This window comes from Vigna unguiculata, chromosome 3 (assembly GCF_037176805.1).
Source record: "Vigna unguiculata cultivar grain cowpea cultivar isolate G323 ecotype 2 chromosome 3, ASM3717680v1, whole genome shotgun sequence".
NCBI lineage: Eukaryota > Viridiplantae > Streptophyta > Magnoliopsida > Fabales > Fabaceae > Vigna > Vigna unguiculata.
The window spans coordinates 62481353-62498662 of NC_140794.1; the positions used below are offsets into that span (position 1 = coordinate 62481353).

The following is a 17310-nucleotide window of genomic DNA, read 5'->3' on the forward strand; positions in this document are numbered from 1 at the left end:
ATTTAACAAAAATAAGGACCTAATTGAACATAAAATGAAAATAGAGACAAAATTGAATAATAAAAAAAAAACTAAATATATATTTAAGCCTTAAACTAAATAAAATATACATGTGAAATAATATAAAAATATACCTTTAATGTAAATTAATTAAGGTACCTAAAATCTTAATCCTTTAGATTAAGGATTGATATATTTTTGCTCTCGTTGTACACTTAAAAGTCACAGACGAACTAATGGGACGTATTTAGAGCATATCGCCAACCTATTTATCTGGACGAGACATGGTCGGTATGTGATTTATAACTATACGCATATAAAATTATGGATTGTTTAATATAGAGGTCACTTCTGAATCTAAAATCATTTTTTAATTCATAAATTGTTTTTAAAGAAGGCTTTCTAGATTATGTAATCCAAAATACAATATTAAATTATACAATATTAAATTATAGATTACACCATCAAAATTGAAATTGACTTTCAATTGGTATATATTTTTAAACGGATTTCGAAATCCGTTTCATACTTTTGATTAGGGTCAAAAAGGTAATTATTGGGGATACAGGAGAAGGTTTAGGGTGCAGAGAGAAGCCCCAAAATCGTAATAGGTCCGAATGGAACAAATCAATGGCGCATGTCTAGTTTGTTTGTTGGGTTTTTCTTCCTACACCCTGAATTTTTCTTTCTACACTTCCATGTTTGATTGTGAAGACCATAATATCCTTCAAAAAAATAAAAATAAATTATAAATTAAATGTCTTTGCAGCCTGCATCCCCAAGAAAAAAAGTCGGTAACACCGGTTTCTGAAAGCCGGTAACATCGGTTTCTGAAAGCTGTTAACACCGGTTTCTGAAATCTGATAATCCTAATTTTTGTTTTTTATTTTTTTATATATATTTTTATATATTTTAAAGTTATATTTATATAATTATATTATTTATATTAAGTTTAAGAAAATTTATAATAATTTTATTTATATTTTTTAGTTGTACATCTTTATTGTTTAAAAATAAAAATTAATTTGATGGATGTTGGTTGATAAAAGCGATTATGGTTCTATCTCTAGTCATAATAAAATTATTTATCAATAAGTTATCAAGAAAGTATTAAAGTAAAAAAGAAAAGTAAGGAGATGAATGATTATGAATATATTTTGAGTTACATTACAAATTATGCTACACATAATGAATTAGTTGGATAACTTTGATTTGGATTAGCAATTAGAATATCTCTATTGCGTGAATTCAATAATTTAGAAATATTAGAAATTGAAAAATGCATACGTGAATCACTCTATAAAAATGATTTAAGTAAAGAAAATGAAGAACTTTTTATTTAACTAGAAAATTAATTTATGTATAAAAATAAATAAATTTGACATTCTTAAAATTTTGATTCATGTTTCATCACTGTTCGTATCTTAAAAATCGACAAAATTAAATTCTGAAAGCCGAAAATTCCGTCTTCTAAAAATTGGTAACTCACGTTTCTGAAATCCGGTAAGTATAAACCAAAAGGATAACAGGGAAATTATGAAAAAGTTCGGGGTGCAGGAAGAAAAATCGGGGGTTGCAGGAAGAAAAACCCTTGTTTGTTAAACTTGAAACGAGGGTTTAACATTTGTTGCATCTTTTTCGCACACACGTTCTCACTCTGCAGTTCAACCCAGCAACCATTCTCAACCGTTCTCTCGCTCATTCCTCTGGTAATGCCTCTTCTGCGCTCATTGTTTCATTCTCATATTCTTTTTCTTCTCTGAAAAATGTGATATAATATTTAGGTGCCATTTTTTTTTTCGCTTTCATCGAAATGATGTGGATTTTGGAGTTTAAGAAAATCTCTTGCTTTTTTGGGTAGATGTTCCCAAAGATCTTTGAATTTTTCCCATCTATTTTTATCTGATTAGAATGCGGTTTCAATCATAAATCAACTGTTAACATCAAGCAATTCTTTGTGTTGGTAATTCTTTGTTCTTTCAACTTGCTTGCTGCAAAACATGAAAAGGCCCTCGAAAAGTAGAGATAGTTGTGATTAGTCGAGTTCTTTAAAACTTCAAGAAATTGAAATTGCATCCAGAGCCGTGTGTGGAAACTATAAATGCACTGAAAGAGCCTCTTGTATAGCATAGGACTTGATCATTTCTGAATTAATAAGTCAAATTGTTGTTTAGGTATGTGGCCTCATGCTGGTGTCAGTGATTTGGTAGTAGTTTTTCCCTGGCCTGGCCATTGACTCTCGAGTCTTGAGCCAGTCCCTTTTTCCGGTTGTTGAACATTCCAGATTTTAAATCATTGACTTCTACCAGTCATATTTTCTAAAATATGGAAAACCCAGATACAACGTTGACAACTTCATCCCTGCCTCCACCACCTCCATTAGCTGCGGACGAGCCAGAGCACAAGAAGCTGAAGATGTCCACCACAACTTCTGATGATGAAGAATGCCCAACTGCCCCAGGCACCAAGAAACGATACAAACGACGTAAGGTTGCCATTTTCTTTGCTTACTGTGGTGTTGGCTATCAGGGTATGCAGAAAAACCCTGGTGCAAAGACCATTGAAGGTGACCTAGAAGAGGCCTTATATGTGTCTGGAGCTGTTCCTGAACATGATCGTGGAGTTCCTAAACGATATGACTGGGCTCGCTCAGCTAGAACTGATAAAGGTGTTAGTGCTGTTGGTCAGGTAGTCTCCGGTCGTTTCTACATTGATCCTCCTGGCCTTGTTGACCGCCTTAATTCAAACCTTCCCTCTCAGATAAGGATCTTTGGTTACAAGCGTGTGACAGGTTCTTTTAATGCCAAGAAGTTCTGTGACCGGAGGAGGTATGTATATCTCATTCCTGTGTTTGCTCTTGATCCAAGTTGTCACCGTGATAGAGAGACTGTCATGGCTAGTTTGGGATCTACAAACGAGCTTGTTAAATGTTTGGAGTGTTCTGAGAGAGGCCGAAAGGTGGTAGGATTAGTTGGTAACCGTAAGCACAATCTGGAACTTGAAGCTATCGATGTTGACACTGGTATTTCATCTAACAGAGATGTTGTGCTTGATTCTGTAATTACAGAGGATGTGGAAGTTTCTCTGAGCAAAGGTGACGATAATCATTTAAATGGGGAGTCTGGGATTGATACTAAGGGTGGAGTTATAGTTGATGGCACGAACCCTGAAACTGGTATTGAGAACGTGATTCTTGTTCAGGATGAGGATATACCTTTGAACGGTGAATCTGTTAATAATTCAGACATTATTGAGGAAGAACAAATGAATGGAGAGGATAAGTCTACTGGTGGAAGCAAGTTCTATTATGGTGAGAAGGAGAGGGAGAGATTTAATAGGATTTTAAATTATTTTGTTGGGACTCACAATTTCCATAACTTCACCACCCGAACAAAAGCGCAGGACCCTGCTGCTCGTCGTTACATTATTTCATTCAATGCTAACACTACTGTTGTAGTTGAGGGCATTGAGTTTGTAAAGTGTGAGGTCGTGGGACAGAGCTTCATGCTTCATCAGATACGGAAGATGATGGGGCTGGCTGTGGCAATAATGAGAAATTGTGCACCAGAATCACTTATCAGTAAAGCTTTGCGGCAGTGAGTACAACTTCTATTGTTTGTGTTATCTGTTAGTTTTCAAGTTTTCATTTGAAATGCTGTGATTCTCATTGGATGCACTTTTTTTACTTGTGTTTTCCTAAACGCAGGGATGTCAACATTAACGTGCCTACTGCTCCTGAGGTTGGATTATATCTGGACGAGTGCTTCTTTGCTTCATATAACCAGAAGTGGAAAGATAGCCATGAAGAGGTGTCAATGAAAGCATATGAGAAAGAAGCTGAGGAGTTCAAAATGAAGTACATATATTCCCATATTTCTTCCACGGAGCAGAAGGAAGGAACTGTTGCTCTTTGGTTGCATTCTTTAAACCATAGAAATTATCCAGATCTGCGTGATGTTAATGAGGAAGCCATCACTGATAACAAGAGTGCAGATCCTGAAGAAGCCATCTCCGATCACAAGACTGCTGATCCTGAAGAAATCACCGATAACAAGAGTGCTGATCCTGAAGAAACCATCATTGATAACAAGAGTACTGATCGTGAAGAAGCCATCTCTGATAACAAGAGTGCTGATCCAGAACAAGGCATCACTGATAACAAGAGTGCTGCTGATCCTGAACTATAGTAGTGACTGAGTGAGCTGTGTTTCCAATTGTTTATTGTCAACCTCTTCTTTCTAATTGATTTAGGCCTGACTTTTCACTGCATACAATTGACTGTTACATGTCTATCTCCCCTGCTTCGCAACATATACAATCTACAAAGTATGTAATTTGGTTCTGAGTCCATCACTCGGTAAGACACTAAAAAGAAATGAAAGGATATATGTTGTATTTTGTTATTTTTTTAAGTCTACATTATGATATTTACTTATTAAGCCATGGCTGAGTAATAATAACTATCTACTTGTGCTGTAAATTGAGATCCATTGCAAAAGAAACGCCTATGTCATTGCAATTCTAACTATGATGATATGACTCGTGAATTCTGTTCATTTTCCTTGATTTAGTTTTACTTTTCTGTAGTAGTTTGGTTCTTGAGTCAGTTTAGTGATCACGAATTCATGTTTCTGCACAGTTTAACGTTTCCTTTTGGAAACCAAGTGACTCCAAAGTGAGCACACATTATCGAGATGTCTTCTAGAGTGTAGAAGGATTCTTGTCCACTCACTGCAATTGATTTCAGCTTCATGCTTATTCTGCAGTACTTGAATCTGTTTTCTCTCTGTTGTCATTCTGTTCTTAATGTCTGACCCTGCACCAGTTTATATTGTTTGTTCCAGATTTAGTTTCCTTGAGCAGTTGTATTAGATTCTCATGTTCTAGCTTTTGTTAGCATTAATCCTGGTAGTTTCTTTTGCATAGAGCGTTTGTGCATCATGATTAAATTATCCAACCAGTGCTTCTGATTTTACATGGTAATTTTGCTGCTGTGAGTCATGTACTAGACCTGTCTTTGGCATTTACATTGTATCTTTATACAGGTCTGAGACTTGATATGAATTAGATGTGTGCTGAATTGCTTTGCTTCACCTGAAAGCATCATGGTTATGGATACTTAAGTACTGTTATCGTGTGAGATAAAATCACATTGGCCGTAATCCTCTTTTCCTCTAGCAATTTAAAACTGGGCTAAGTACTTGAAGAATTCTGCATTAGTTTTCTGCATAACCACGTGTTGCATTTACTGAATTAGTTCATTCCATGCATACCAATTAATCAATTACCTATTTTAAAGTATTAATTGCACATCAATCTCAGTGGCAGATTTGGGATGCAGAGTTGGACTTGTCTTGGTTGTTGCATTGTCTTGAGTTTGTTTGCATTATTCTCATCTTGTTTGGCATCTTTCAGATCTGAAGTTATATGCTAGCATTGCATTCTGCATAGATTGGGGAATCTGTCATGATGTGGCAAGTGGAACTCTTCATATATATCTTAGGTTCATGCATCTGTTTTGCATTTTTAAATTTATTCAGTTCCTAGAAAGTAGAGCTGAAACAGGTTCTGTATGGGTCCAACAGCTAATTCCACAATGCATTCACGTCCTTTAGTTTCCAGGGTCACCATTTTGCATCATTTTTATTTTTACCTTAGCATATCATGCATGCCACTCACCTATAGTTTCTGGTTTTGAGCATTAAATACATATTAGTTTTAGGGGATAACAATACATTAAGCATCTGCATTGCTTACAGTCAGCAGGTTCATTTGATAGTCACAGCTTCACAGCTTCACATCATTTGATACCCACGTAGATTCTTACTCATTTCATTTTAGATTCAATTCATCCTCTCATTAGGTTTCATGCATCTACAACGAAATATAAGTTCATTTACATTCACAGTCTAAATATGGGATCGTTCATTCAAAAGGACGAAAAGGAAATAAAGTACAATATAAGTTCAGTTTTTGAATTACATTCCTCATCTACAACGAAAATGCAGTAGTGCTATACAAAACTGATGAACAAAAGCAATCAACTGCTATGTCACAGTTCAACCGTTCAAACCCCAACTTAGATTATGTCTCACTTTATATTAACTACGTGATATGTTGGGAAATTCTGCCTCCCAAATAAGAGGCCAAATAAACAGATTTCATCAACAAAACCTCTTCTAAAGCAAGCTTAGCTACACTGATATGTTGGGAATGAAATCGCTAAAACCATCACTTAGACAGTCAATTTTTTAGAGCAAGAAATGTTTTTGAAAGGATACAATTTTATGCAATTCTTATCTCTAATTCTTCTACTCTCATACTTTTACCGATTAATGAATCTAACTTTTTCTTCTCTTTGGTACCTGTATTCTTTATTATCATAAGAAAAATAAAATTGAGCGAGTTGAAAAGAAAATTAAAGTTTTAGATACCTATAAGTGTAATTTCATTATTTAATAAATTCAAGTTATCTTAATCAAATGTTTTAAGAAATAATTTAAATTAAATTAATTCATATTTTTGTCCATAAAATTATAAAATTTCGTATTCAAAGACATATCTAATTCCTCCTATGTTTACTAAATATTGTCAAATGAAGAAGTATTGGAAGATAGTTAAGCTCTTTCCATATTTGTGATTTATTAAAATTAGTTATTTTCATTCTTTAGTTTATATCATTATAATAAGACATTTGATAATGTTTTAAATTTTATAATATTTGAATGGTTTTACTCAGAATGATTGTTGATATTTGATTAGTTTGATTCAATTGAGAATTTAATTACTTAATTTATGATTGGTGATAAATTTTCATTTATTTTAATTAAGTAGGTATCTAACTGTTTAATTTATGACTGTTCAACATTGATTTGCCATTATTGATTTTTTTAATAAAGTAGGTATTGAGCAAATAAAAATACAAATAATGAATTTTATGGTATAACAAAATTACCGACTGTAGTTTTTATAATGAATTTGTGTTATATATTCAGCACATTTTTTTTTTATAATTACATGTGAAAAAATATTTATAGGAAATGTTGTCTAGAGACATTAAAGAGTTATCAGTAGAAAAAAAAGAGAAAAAGAATTGGTAATTACTTATATTAATTGCTCCCCGAAATATCCATATCAATAATTATTGACATAAATATATCATACATCTGAATTTTTTAATGACAAAGAAATTATCAATAAGATTATTATAATCGAAAAATAGATATACAAACAGATTTTGATCCTAACAACAGATTCTTCTTCACTTTCTTCGTTTTTATTTTTTCCTTATCTTTCCACTATCAAGACATTTTAATTACAAACATTTGTATCAGTTTATTTTCCTTTGTTATTTTAGTATCTTAATTATATCTTTTTGTTATATAAATTTGCATTATACAAAGACTCTAAATAATAATAAATTTTAGTGATTAAAATTAGTTTTAAATACTAATTTATAAAATTAAAAATTATATTTTATTATAATAATTAGTATTATAAATAAAAAATTATAATTAACGATTAAAAATTGATTTAGAAAATAATATTTTTATATTCAAAACTTCATTAAATTTGATTGATCAATATATAACTAATTCTTTTATAAATCGATAATTTAATATCTAAATTCATCATTATATCAATTAATTATTTTTAATTAGAGATTTTTTTGTCTGTTTATTATTATAAGTTTATTAATGTTAGATTAATTTAAAACTTGTTTATTGTCTCAATTTTATTACAATAAATGCAGTTTTTTTATCCATCAGTCATTGAGCTGGCTTTTTTAGTTCATTATTCTTGTTAGCGAATTCGACTAGTTGTAGTAAAGACGGTTTACTGACTTTATTTTTTAAAATTAAAATTTAAAATGAAAAAATAGTTTTAAAGAGTAATTTTTATGTTATATTATTAAAATATAAAAATAAACAATATTATTATAAATTAAATCATTAAAAAACAAGTTTCGATATTGTGTTAGAGATTAGTAGTATCTGTAGCACAAAATCTTAAAACAATAAATTTAAAAGTTTTTAATTTTTAAAAGTTTTCAATTTTATATAGTTATCAAATTTGTTATTTTTATTTAGTGTGAAACTTAAACGCTCACTCAAATTTTCAATAAAGTATATATGTAACTATTTTTTTAACTTCATTAAATTAAAAATTATTATTTTTTATATATATTTCTTGAATTATAAAAGAACTTTAAAATATATTCACAACAAATAGTAAATAGAATAAGAATTAAAACAAGAATTTTAAAATTATTAGTTGTAGAAAAGCTTATCATAGAAAATAATTTCAAAGAAAATAATATGGGTAAGTGAATTAATTTATCAGCGGACAAAAATAAATAATAAAAATATAAATAAATTGAAAAGAAATATCTTGTTGATAAATAATTAAATAACAAAATAGGAAAAGAAATAAAAGGACCCGCACATTAATAAAAATATAAATAAATAAAAGGAATAATATATGGTTGTAAGTGAGTTAAATAACGTAAATATAAATTAAAATATAGCATTAGTTTATAATTGCAAATAAAATTTTGAATGTATAATATTATATATCAATAATTTCTATACAAATGTTAAAATTAATTTAAAAATAATAATTTTATAAATTAAAAAATGTAAAATTTTAAAATAATTTTATAATAAATTAAAATAATTTAAAATTTTAAAAGACCACATTGCTAAAATCATGTTAATGTTATTGGAAGAATGAGAATGTACCAAAATAAGTATCTTTCATGGCTTGGGAATCCAACAACTTAAAAGGAAAATTGCAACAACTATGGAACATGACCAAAATTTGTTGGGACACAAATAATGTTGGTGATTTCAAAAAATCACAGGTTGCTTGCACACTATAATCATATAATCGACAACCATCTTTTTTTACCGTCTTGAGTTTCTATTTGTCATTTTCTCAGTCTCGTTAAATAAAACTTGAAGAGGACAAATATATTATTAAAAATAAATTCAATAATATAAACATAAAAATAAATTAAACAAATAAAATGTTAATAAACATGATCAAATTTATTAAAATCAATATAAAACGGTTCGCTTTCTCTTACATTACTAATTGAAGTGACACTACACTTAGAACAAGAAATATTTTTGAAAGGATAAAATTTTATGCGATTCTTAACTCTAATTCTTCTACTCTCATACTTTATATCTTTATTATTTTTTTTCTCCTTCTTTCTCGTCTAAATTTTATTTAGATTAAACATAAATAACTTACTTTTAAAATATAAATTTACTTACAAATTAAAGAGTAAGGTTTTTTAATTTTGATATTTAAATTAAGGATTCAATATGTTTTTAGTGCATGAAAATTAAAATTAGTCTCTCTTAGAAACCTTGAACCAATTCAGTTCCTCAATTATGTACATGCATGAATTTAGTCATTTTAACTTAATTTTACTCACTTTATTTGATGTTTAAAATGTGTTTCTCAAGTAATATTGAAACGAAAATATATGTGTCAAATGGTGTAAACAAACTAAAATATTATAATGAAATATGTTTAAAATGTTAAATAAACTTAACAAAATTTGGTTAAAGAATTAAATTTACGCATTTACAGAGTTGAGAGACTGAATTGATTCAAGATTTACAAGATAGACTAATTCCAATTTTCACTCAAAGTCGAAAAATCAAAACCATATTTAACCCTTAAATTAAAGATAAAATAAAAATATAATCATTTAAAAATAAAAATAAGGGACAAATAAACAAACACTCACACATTGTACATTATTACATCAATTGAACCAAATCTTTGTTTATTTTTTTTTAAAAGACATATTAGGTTTAAAAGGCATCATTCTTGCCCTAATTTAACAGTTTATGGTTCTCCAATTCCACAACCAGTCAAAGCTGTGGTATAAAGGGATATTCTTTGAGCACATTTTTTATGACAGTGAAATATTACAACTTCTATATCACTGTGGTAATAACAGAGTGAATGGTTAGTATTTGAGATCGATGAAGCTTTTGATGAAAACTTTTAACACTTGTTTTGAATGCTGTACAGAATTTCAGCACTAAAAAAGTTGTTGAAGCAGTGACCATGAAAATTTATTTTGAAAAACGAAGCAATGTGAAGGTGGTCCATACCCTTTTTTGGAACATATCTGCAAGCTCATCTCAAATGGTTCTCAGCCATAAAATCACCATATATGGTTTCAGCCATTGATGAAACTAGTGGCTCTTGCTTCATCTCAGAAGAGATAGAGTTCATCTTATTATCAACTATCTACCACACGATACTCCCAACAACTCTTTCTTTTCTTGTCAGCTTTTGTGTGGTCTTCAATTAAATCACACACCTTCTAATAATGTCTTGCTTTCTCAACTATAAGACAATGTTCTTCAAATTTTTTCAAAGTTTCAAGCACACTTTGCTTCAATATTGGACCATACTTTGTTGAGATATTACCACAAAAGCTATTCCATCTCTTTACTTGTCTCAAGGCTTACGACATTATCGTTTTCATCACTGTCAAATGGTTACAAAAAACTTTGAGAAATCATTGTGTGGTTCGTAGAGTGTCACGTATATGACTTCATCAGTTGATGAAGGTAAAACAATTACTTCGTTCGGTTAAATATGTTTTTATCTCTCAACTTTCAGTTTTAGTCTCTCTTCGAAACTTTGGCTCAATTTAGTGCTTCAACTTCAAAATTGCGTGGATTTAGTCATTTTAACCAGATTTTGTTAAGTTTATTTAACATTTCAAATACATTTTATGATAGTTTATTAGCTAATAGCCTAATATTGAAGCAAAAATGTGTCAAACGGTGTAAACATCTCAAATGCTATCATGAGATGAAACGTTAAATAAACTTAACAAAATTTGTTTAAAAGGACTAAATTCACGCAGTTTTGAAATAAGAAGACTAAATTAGACCAAAGTTTCGATGATGGACTAATTCCAATTTTTACTAAAAGTTGAAGGAGAAAAACATATTTAACCCTAATTTAAAATTTTAAACATGGAATATTTATATATGACAACAATAATATTGTACATCAAGTGAGCAACATTTTCCATTACATTAATTTTTTTCTAAACATAACTCTCAATCAATTCGGTCAACGAGGAAATGAACAAGTAAAAAAAAGAGTTGATAAAAGGAATTATACCTCTCAAGTGTTTCAATTTTGATCATTTGATGTATATTTGAATGAAATTACAGAGAATATTTGAAGATGTTTGGTAAAAAAAATATTATATATATATATATATATATATCAATTGCAATATTATAACAACATAAACAAAAATGATAGAAGTTAAATTATCAAATCTTGTAACATGGTAGAAAAAATAAGGTGTACTAATATTTTGAGACACACAAAATTTCTACATTTGTTTGGCATCGTCCTTTATTACTCTTTAACTTTTTTTTTCTTTACAAATATAAAATTTATTTTCCTTAAAATGAATGTAAATGTGTGAAAGTATCATTTTTCAAAAGAGTCACAAACTACCTTGGATGTGTTCCACGTGTAATTTCCTGTTTATAAGAAAGTTCCAATTTTGGTCCCCTGATTTAGGGCATGTGTAAGTAATTTATTAGGAAAGTTTCCTTTCTCTTAGATTAATAAATGCCCTGGTTTATCTCCTAAAGTTCAGCTCACTCTGATGACTGTTTCTATTGCATAATTAACAACTTCACTGTAACAATTCTGAATGAATTACCTTCATTAAACAATTTTCTGATTTTCCCTTTAATATGATGTCTTCAAAGACATCATGCATCAGCTTCAAAAGTGGGAACAGTTTAGTTCTGAATAAGGTGCCAAGAAAGAAGAGTGAAAATATATTTGTATTGGGGCAACATGCCAACTGCATGCGGTCTACGTTGAACTCTCGATGTTCTGCAGTGAAAGGTGTCTTGGTTTTCTTTTCTTCATTATTCACTGTCACAAAAAAACTGAGTTCTTCGTATTATTTTTCATTGTGAATATGCATGAACACTTAATTTAACTCTTAGAAACAAAGATGATTTTTTTGAATAATATAAATGTTTACCACTCATTTTAAGCTTTCAAGACTCAAAAAAGGTAAAAAAGAAAAATGGCCTTAGGTAGCTGGATGTAGATATTCAAAGTTTGGATCCAAGTTATATGCTTTCCCCTCTTTTCAGGGCACTCTAGAACATGACACCCCCAATGAGTTGGACACTGTTTTCATTTGGAGAAAAGCCTTTGAAACTTTGATTAAACCAAATCAGAATGTCTTGAATTTAGTTGAGGTATTCTCCATATCAGTCACATGTGAGATTTTGAACAATACCATGAACATGTACAAAACTACCACTAAAATAACTTGGACTAGTGTATTAAAAGTGTTCCAAATAATCCATTAGGATCAATCTGTTGTTAGTACAAGGTTGTTTTTGGGTTTGGATTAAATTTATGAAACTGAACATGTAAAACAGATCAGTTAAATATGTTGTCACAGTTCAGCAAAAGTTCTAGCTCCAATAACTCACCGTTCCATTACCACCACAAAAAGATACACTCCAAAGCCAACCACCTACACCTGTTTTTTCTTCTGCAAACAGCATTTCTCACATGGGGAATTAAACATATCGACAACACCAATGATTTCACTTCATCCACTTTTTTGTGTGATAGCTAGTTTAACTTACCATAAATTTTTCTAACTTTTTCACAATACATGAGATAAGTGAATGCTAGTATGCCACGTAGTTAACAGGTATATCCATTCATCCCACGTGTGTTTTCTTTTCTATCAGAAAATAAATACAGTTAAATACTAAAATTTATTTTAAGAAAGTTTTTGTATTATTGTGTATTGTTTCTGCTGCAGTAGCACTTTCTTACTCTCCCAACTGTGATGTTATATGTCTCTCTCTTCCTCCAAGAAAAAAGGAGATACTAAGTTTGAATATTTTCCATTGCCACGCCATGATGAGATACTAATTACGACTAAATTATGAGAGTTTAAAGATAGAGAGGACAAGGTGATTAAGATAATGAAACCACACATGGCAATCTCAGAACCATACACCTAACAAATTCTTGTTTGTCCCAATGTCACAGGACACGTACGACAAAACCATGCGTGGCTCACCTTCTCCTTACATATACGACGCATGTTGTCACTCAACACCAAACCATCACCAGAAAAAAGAAAAACCAGACCAACCATACTACACCAGACACTCCTCCTAACCTTCAAAACCCCTCTTCCTCTTCATCAAGCCGTTATAAAAACTTCTCTTGGTTCGGACTTTTGCATTTCACCTGCATATCTGTTCTAACATGGCTCCCGGGACTGGTGTCTTTGCAGAGATTTTGGATGGAGATGTGTACAAGTACTATGCCGATGGGGAGTGGAAGAAAGCTTCTTCTGGGAAAAGTGTTGCCATCATCAACCCCACTACAAGAAAGACTCAATACAAAGTTCAAGGTAAATCACCTAATTAAATTATCTCATATGCTAGCACTTTGCTCATACAGTGATTTCCCTTCTTGGATATGAAGCCCTTTACGTGTGGATGTTGCTAGAAGCTTGAGAATTCTAATTCTAGATGTCAGCTAAAGTTAGTAGCGAAACAATTAATGTTTAATTTTTACTAGTGAGGAGAAAACAGTGTCTGTTACTAAATTTTGTATTTTTAGGGCTCAAGTTCTTGTTTTGTGTGACCAAACTAAATCTTGAAAGCAAGGTTCTTCTTTTTGTTTACTTTTACAGTAAGTGAAGATAAGTGTGTGTGATAAGCTCTAGAATAAGGTCTAAATGGTGTTCATGCAGCTTGTTCACAAGAGGAGGTTAACAAGGTGATGGACTTGGCAAAATCTGCACAAAAATTATGGGCAAAGACCCCACTGTGGAAGCGGGCTGAACTTCTTCACAAGGCAGCTGCTATCCTTAAAGAGCACAAGGCTCCAATTGCAGAGTGTCTGGTGAAAGAAATAGCAAAGCCAGCCAAAGATGCTGTTACAGAGGTGAATATTGTGTCACGGGTTATGTGAATCAAGTTGAATTATTGTTCTGGACTATTACTTTGAAGGATGGAGATAACTGGTTTTGTATTTCCTTGAAGGTTGTAAGATCTGGTGATCTGATTTCTTACTGTGCTGAAGAAGGGGTAAGGATTCTGGGAGAGGGAAAGTTCTTGGTGTCTGATAGCTTTCCTGGAAATGAAAGGACCAAATATTGCCTCACATCCAAGGTTTATCTCAACACTTCTTTCAAACTTAAATTTACACATAAAAGACTTCACAGCTCAAAATTCACCTATTCCTGGCTTGTCATACATTTTTGCATTGAAGCTTACATTTTAACATAAAAGATTCTGTTCAGGGTGAAATATCAAAGAGAATGGATAAAACAATTCTCACATTTAAAGGGGGTGATGGAGTAGGGACATTATAAGCAATAAACAGTAATATCAGAGAGAGAAGGCACGGTCTCTTAAACTCATGTATATCATGTATTGGTGGATAAAAGACAAAAATAATCAGGTCAAGGATAAATACACATTATCTTTTTAAAATAAACTAGAGGAATCAAGTTCTTGTTCATCTACAAAGTTCTTTTCTTTCAAGATGTCTACGTGTAAGAAAAATTTATAGATCAAGAAAGGTTTAAGTATAACTAGAGCAAAAATCGAGGGAGGTCAACTTTAATAACACTGATAAAGCAGAACTTGCATACTGGACAGTGGACACCATAGACCTTAGTCATTCCAGAAATATTTTATCATGGAAAAGTTCTTCTGTAATTCCTGGACACAGTCAGCTACATCTGGAAAATAAATGTAATAAAATATTTTTACCAACTCACACAAACAAAAAGACACAATATCAAAACCCTGAGTTCATATTGTTGTGTAATGCCTGCATCAGATTCCATTATCTTAGTAACTTTCAATGACTAGCAAATTGAATGATCGTGATGAGGTGAGTAGCCTAGTGTCTTCATGCTTTTAGATTTGGTTTTTTATGTGATCTAAGAAAGTTTCATTTGATTTTCAGATTCCACTTGGAGTGATTTTAGCTATTCCTCCTTTTAACTACCCTGTCAATCTTGCTGTCTCCAAAATTGCCCCTGCACTGATTGCTGGAAACTCCATTGTGCTCAAGCCTCCAACTCAGGTAATTATATCCTTCATTGTGAAACCCTCCAGAGATACCACTACTTGAATAGATCCACACTCTCACAGTAACAACTAGCTCATGTAAAAAAAGTGCCATGGCAGCGTTAAGTTAAACAGATCACAGCAACAACCGTTCCATTCCAGGATCTTTATTTCCTTAGTTTCTTCCCTTCTTTCTTTTGTTGCTCCTTCTAAGGTTTGTTTAATGATCCATTTCAGGGAGCCGTTTCTGGTCTGCACATGATTCACTGCTTTCACTTGGCTGGTTTTCCCAAGGGCCTAATCAACTGTGTCACTGGCAAAGGTTCAGAAATTGGTGACTTCCTAACAATGCATCCAGGAGTGAACTGTATAAGGTGACAGTTTACTCCCCTTTTGATGACGCTGTGATAGTATCATACTACACATCCTCAATTTCCATGTGCTAGAAATTTTTCCTCCACTGACTTGTGACTATGGTTTTCAGCTTCACTGGTGGAGATACTGGCATTGGAATTTCAAAGAAAGCAGGAATGATTCCTCTGCAAATGGAGTTGGGAGGAAAAGATGCCTGCATTGTTCTTGAGGATGCTGACCTGGATTTGGTTGCAATAAACATCATAAAGGGAGGCTTTTCATACAGGTAATGTCACAACTGTATTAGTACTTCTGTGACAAGGGTTCCTTTAATGCACTGATTTGGTAGAACTGTGAGGTATTGCTTCTAATATCAGTGTATTCTACCACATGAGATGAATGCTAAATGGTTAGAATTTCAGCATCATGTGCTTTTCCTTCTGGTATATGTCAGATATAATTCAGCAACAACAAAAATCACATTCTTAAGGAATTTTACTTGAATTCTAATTCCATATTTTTTTCAACAAAAGTGGGCAGAGGTGCACTGCTGTTAAGGTTGTCCTGGTAATGGAGTCTGTAGCTGATGCTTTGGTTGAGAAAGTGAAGGCTAATGTGGCAAAACTAACTGTGGGAGCCCCAGAGGATGACAGTGATATCACTCCAGTTGTGTCAGAATCATCAGCCAACTACATTGAAGGCCTGGTCTTGGATGCTAAGGAGAAAGGAGCAACATTCTGCCAGGAGTACAAAAGAGAAGGCAATCTCATTTGGCCTTTGCTATTGGATCATGTGAGGCCAGACATGAGAATTGCATGGGAAGAGCCATTTGGCCCAGTTTTGCCAGTAATTAGGATCAATTCAGTTGAAGAAGGAATCCATCATTGTAATGCTAGCAACTTTGGACTTCAGGTAACAAAATTATAGCCCTCAAACTTTATACAATGCTTTCTTATCATAGATGTAACTTGTATGAACAAATTGAACTTGTGCAGGGATGTGTCTTCACAAAGGATGTAAACAAAGCAATACTGATCAGTGATGCAATGGAAACAGGAACAGTTCAGATAAATTCTGCCCCAGCTCGTGGACCAGACCATTTCCCCTTCCAGGTGAACCCAGTCTAAAACCAACCAAATTCTGAAAATTCACGATTGCTATTTCCAAAACCTAGAAATTATGAAATTGTTTATCCAAATGTGAGAGCCATTATTAACAACAAATGCTGTCTGACAGGGTATAAAGGACAGTGGCATTGGATCTCAAGGGATTACCAACAGCATAAACATGATGACCAAGGTTAAAACCACTGTGATCAACTTACCCAGCCCTTCCTACACCATGGGCTAGTCCTGTAATAGTTATTCATTTGAGTGGCAGAAAAACAATTTATAGTGAGTTCGTAAGTCATGGTGAACGTACAAAGTGTGTGAATTTAGCATCTGCTTCTGTTCTGCAGCTGTGAATCAGAGATGAATAATGAGTTTGATTGATGGGGTCACATACCTCTACTTCATGTGACTCTTCTCATACTCATCTTTAGCATCATACCAATCTCAGTTATTGTCTTCTACCTTGTCATCATTTTGTAAGCAATTCCTGTTAAGTTTAATGTTAAATCAGTGAATTCAGGAGAAAAAACTCTGCTTTCTCTTTCCCCATTTCTTCCCCAATTATTTTCTCACAACCCCATTTTTGTTAATGCACCAAATGCAACTCCAAATCCTGGATTTCACTTTTTCATCCACTAAATGAATAAAATGTAAATCATAACATTCAGAGAAACTCACATTCAGAGAAATTAGAAAAAACAAAA

General features: G+C 32.1%; 2 protein-coding genes across 3 annotated transcripts; both read left to right on the plus strand.

The window, feature by feature from the left end:
* Positions 1 to 1558: 1558 nt before the first annotated feature.
* On the plus strand, positions 1559 to 4403 carry LOC114178632 (Pseudouridine synthase family protein). Of its 2 annotated transcripts, none has more exons than XM_028064646.2 (3): positions 1559 to 1709; positions 2175 to 3596; positions 3707 to 4403. In XM_028064646.2, the coding sequence occupies exons 2-3, from the start codon at positions 2326 to 2328 to the stop codon at positions 4185 to 4187; spliced, it is 1752 nt and encodes a 583-aa protein (XP_027920447.1). In that variant the 5' UTR covers positions 1559 to 1709; positions 2175 to 2325; the 3' UTR covers positions 4188 to 4403. The 2 variants fall into 2 exon arrangements, with proteins under 2 accessions (XP_027920447.1, XP_027920448.1); XM_028064647.2 differs by having other exon boundaries at positions 1564 to 1709; positions 2339 to 3596.
* Positions 4404 to 13151: 8748 nt separating this feature from the next.
* On the plus strand, positions 13152 to 17075 carry ALDH11A3 (aldehyde dehydrogenase 11A3). The gene is made up of 9 exons (XM_028060953.2): positions 13152 to 13465; positions 13811 to 14004; positions 14103 to 14231; positions 15037 to 15156; positions 15378 to 15514; positions 15625 to 15780; positions 16028 to 16406; positions 16490 to 16606; positions 16731 to 17075. The coding sequence occupies exons 1-9, from the start codon at positions 13318 to 13320 to the stop codon at positions 16842 to 16844; spliced, it is 1494 nt and encodes a 497-aa protein (XP_027916754.1). The 5' UTR covers positions 13152 to 13317; the 3' UTR covers positions 16845 to 17075.
* The last annotated feature ends 235 nt before the right edge of the window (positions 17076 to 17310 follow it).

Bases quoted from the DNA above. Each gene is read 5' to 3' on its own strand.
- LOC114178632 (XM_028064646.2), top strand. From the start codon at position 2,326: ATGGAAAACCCAGATACAACGTTGACAACTTCATCCCTGCCTCCACCA. The intron at 3,597-3,706 runs GTGAGTACAACT...TCCTAAACGCAG, and splicing joins ATCAGTAAAGCTTTGCGGCA to GGATGTCAACATTAACGTGC.
- ALDH11A3 (XM_028060953.2), top strand. From the start codon at position 13,318: ATGGCTCCCGGGACTGGTGTCTTTGCAGAGATTTTGGATGGAGATGTG. The intron at 15,157-15,377 runs GTAATTATATCC...GATCCATTTCAG, and splicing joins TGCTCAAGCCTCCAACTCAG to GGAGCCGTTTCTGGTCTGCA. The intron at 16,407-16,489 runs GTAACAAAATTA...GAACTTGTGCAG, and splicing joins CTAGCAACTTTGGACTTCAG to GGATGTGTCTTCACAAAGGA.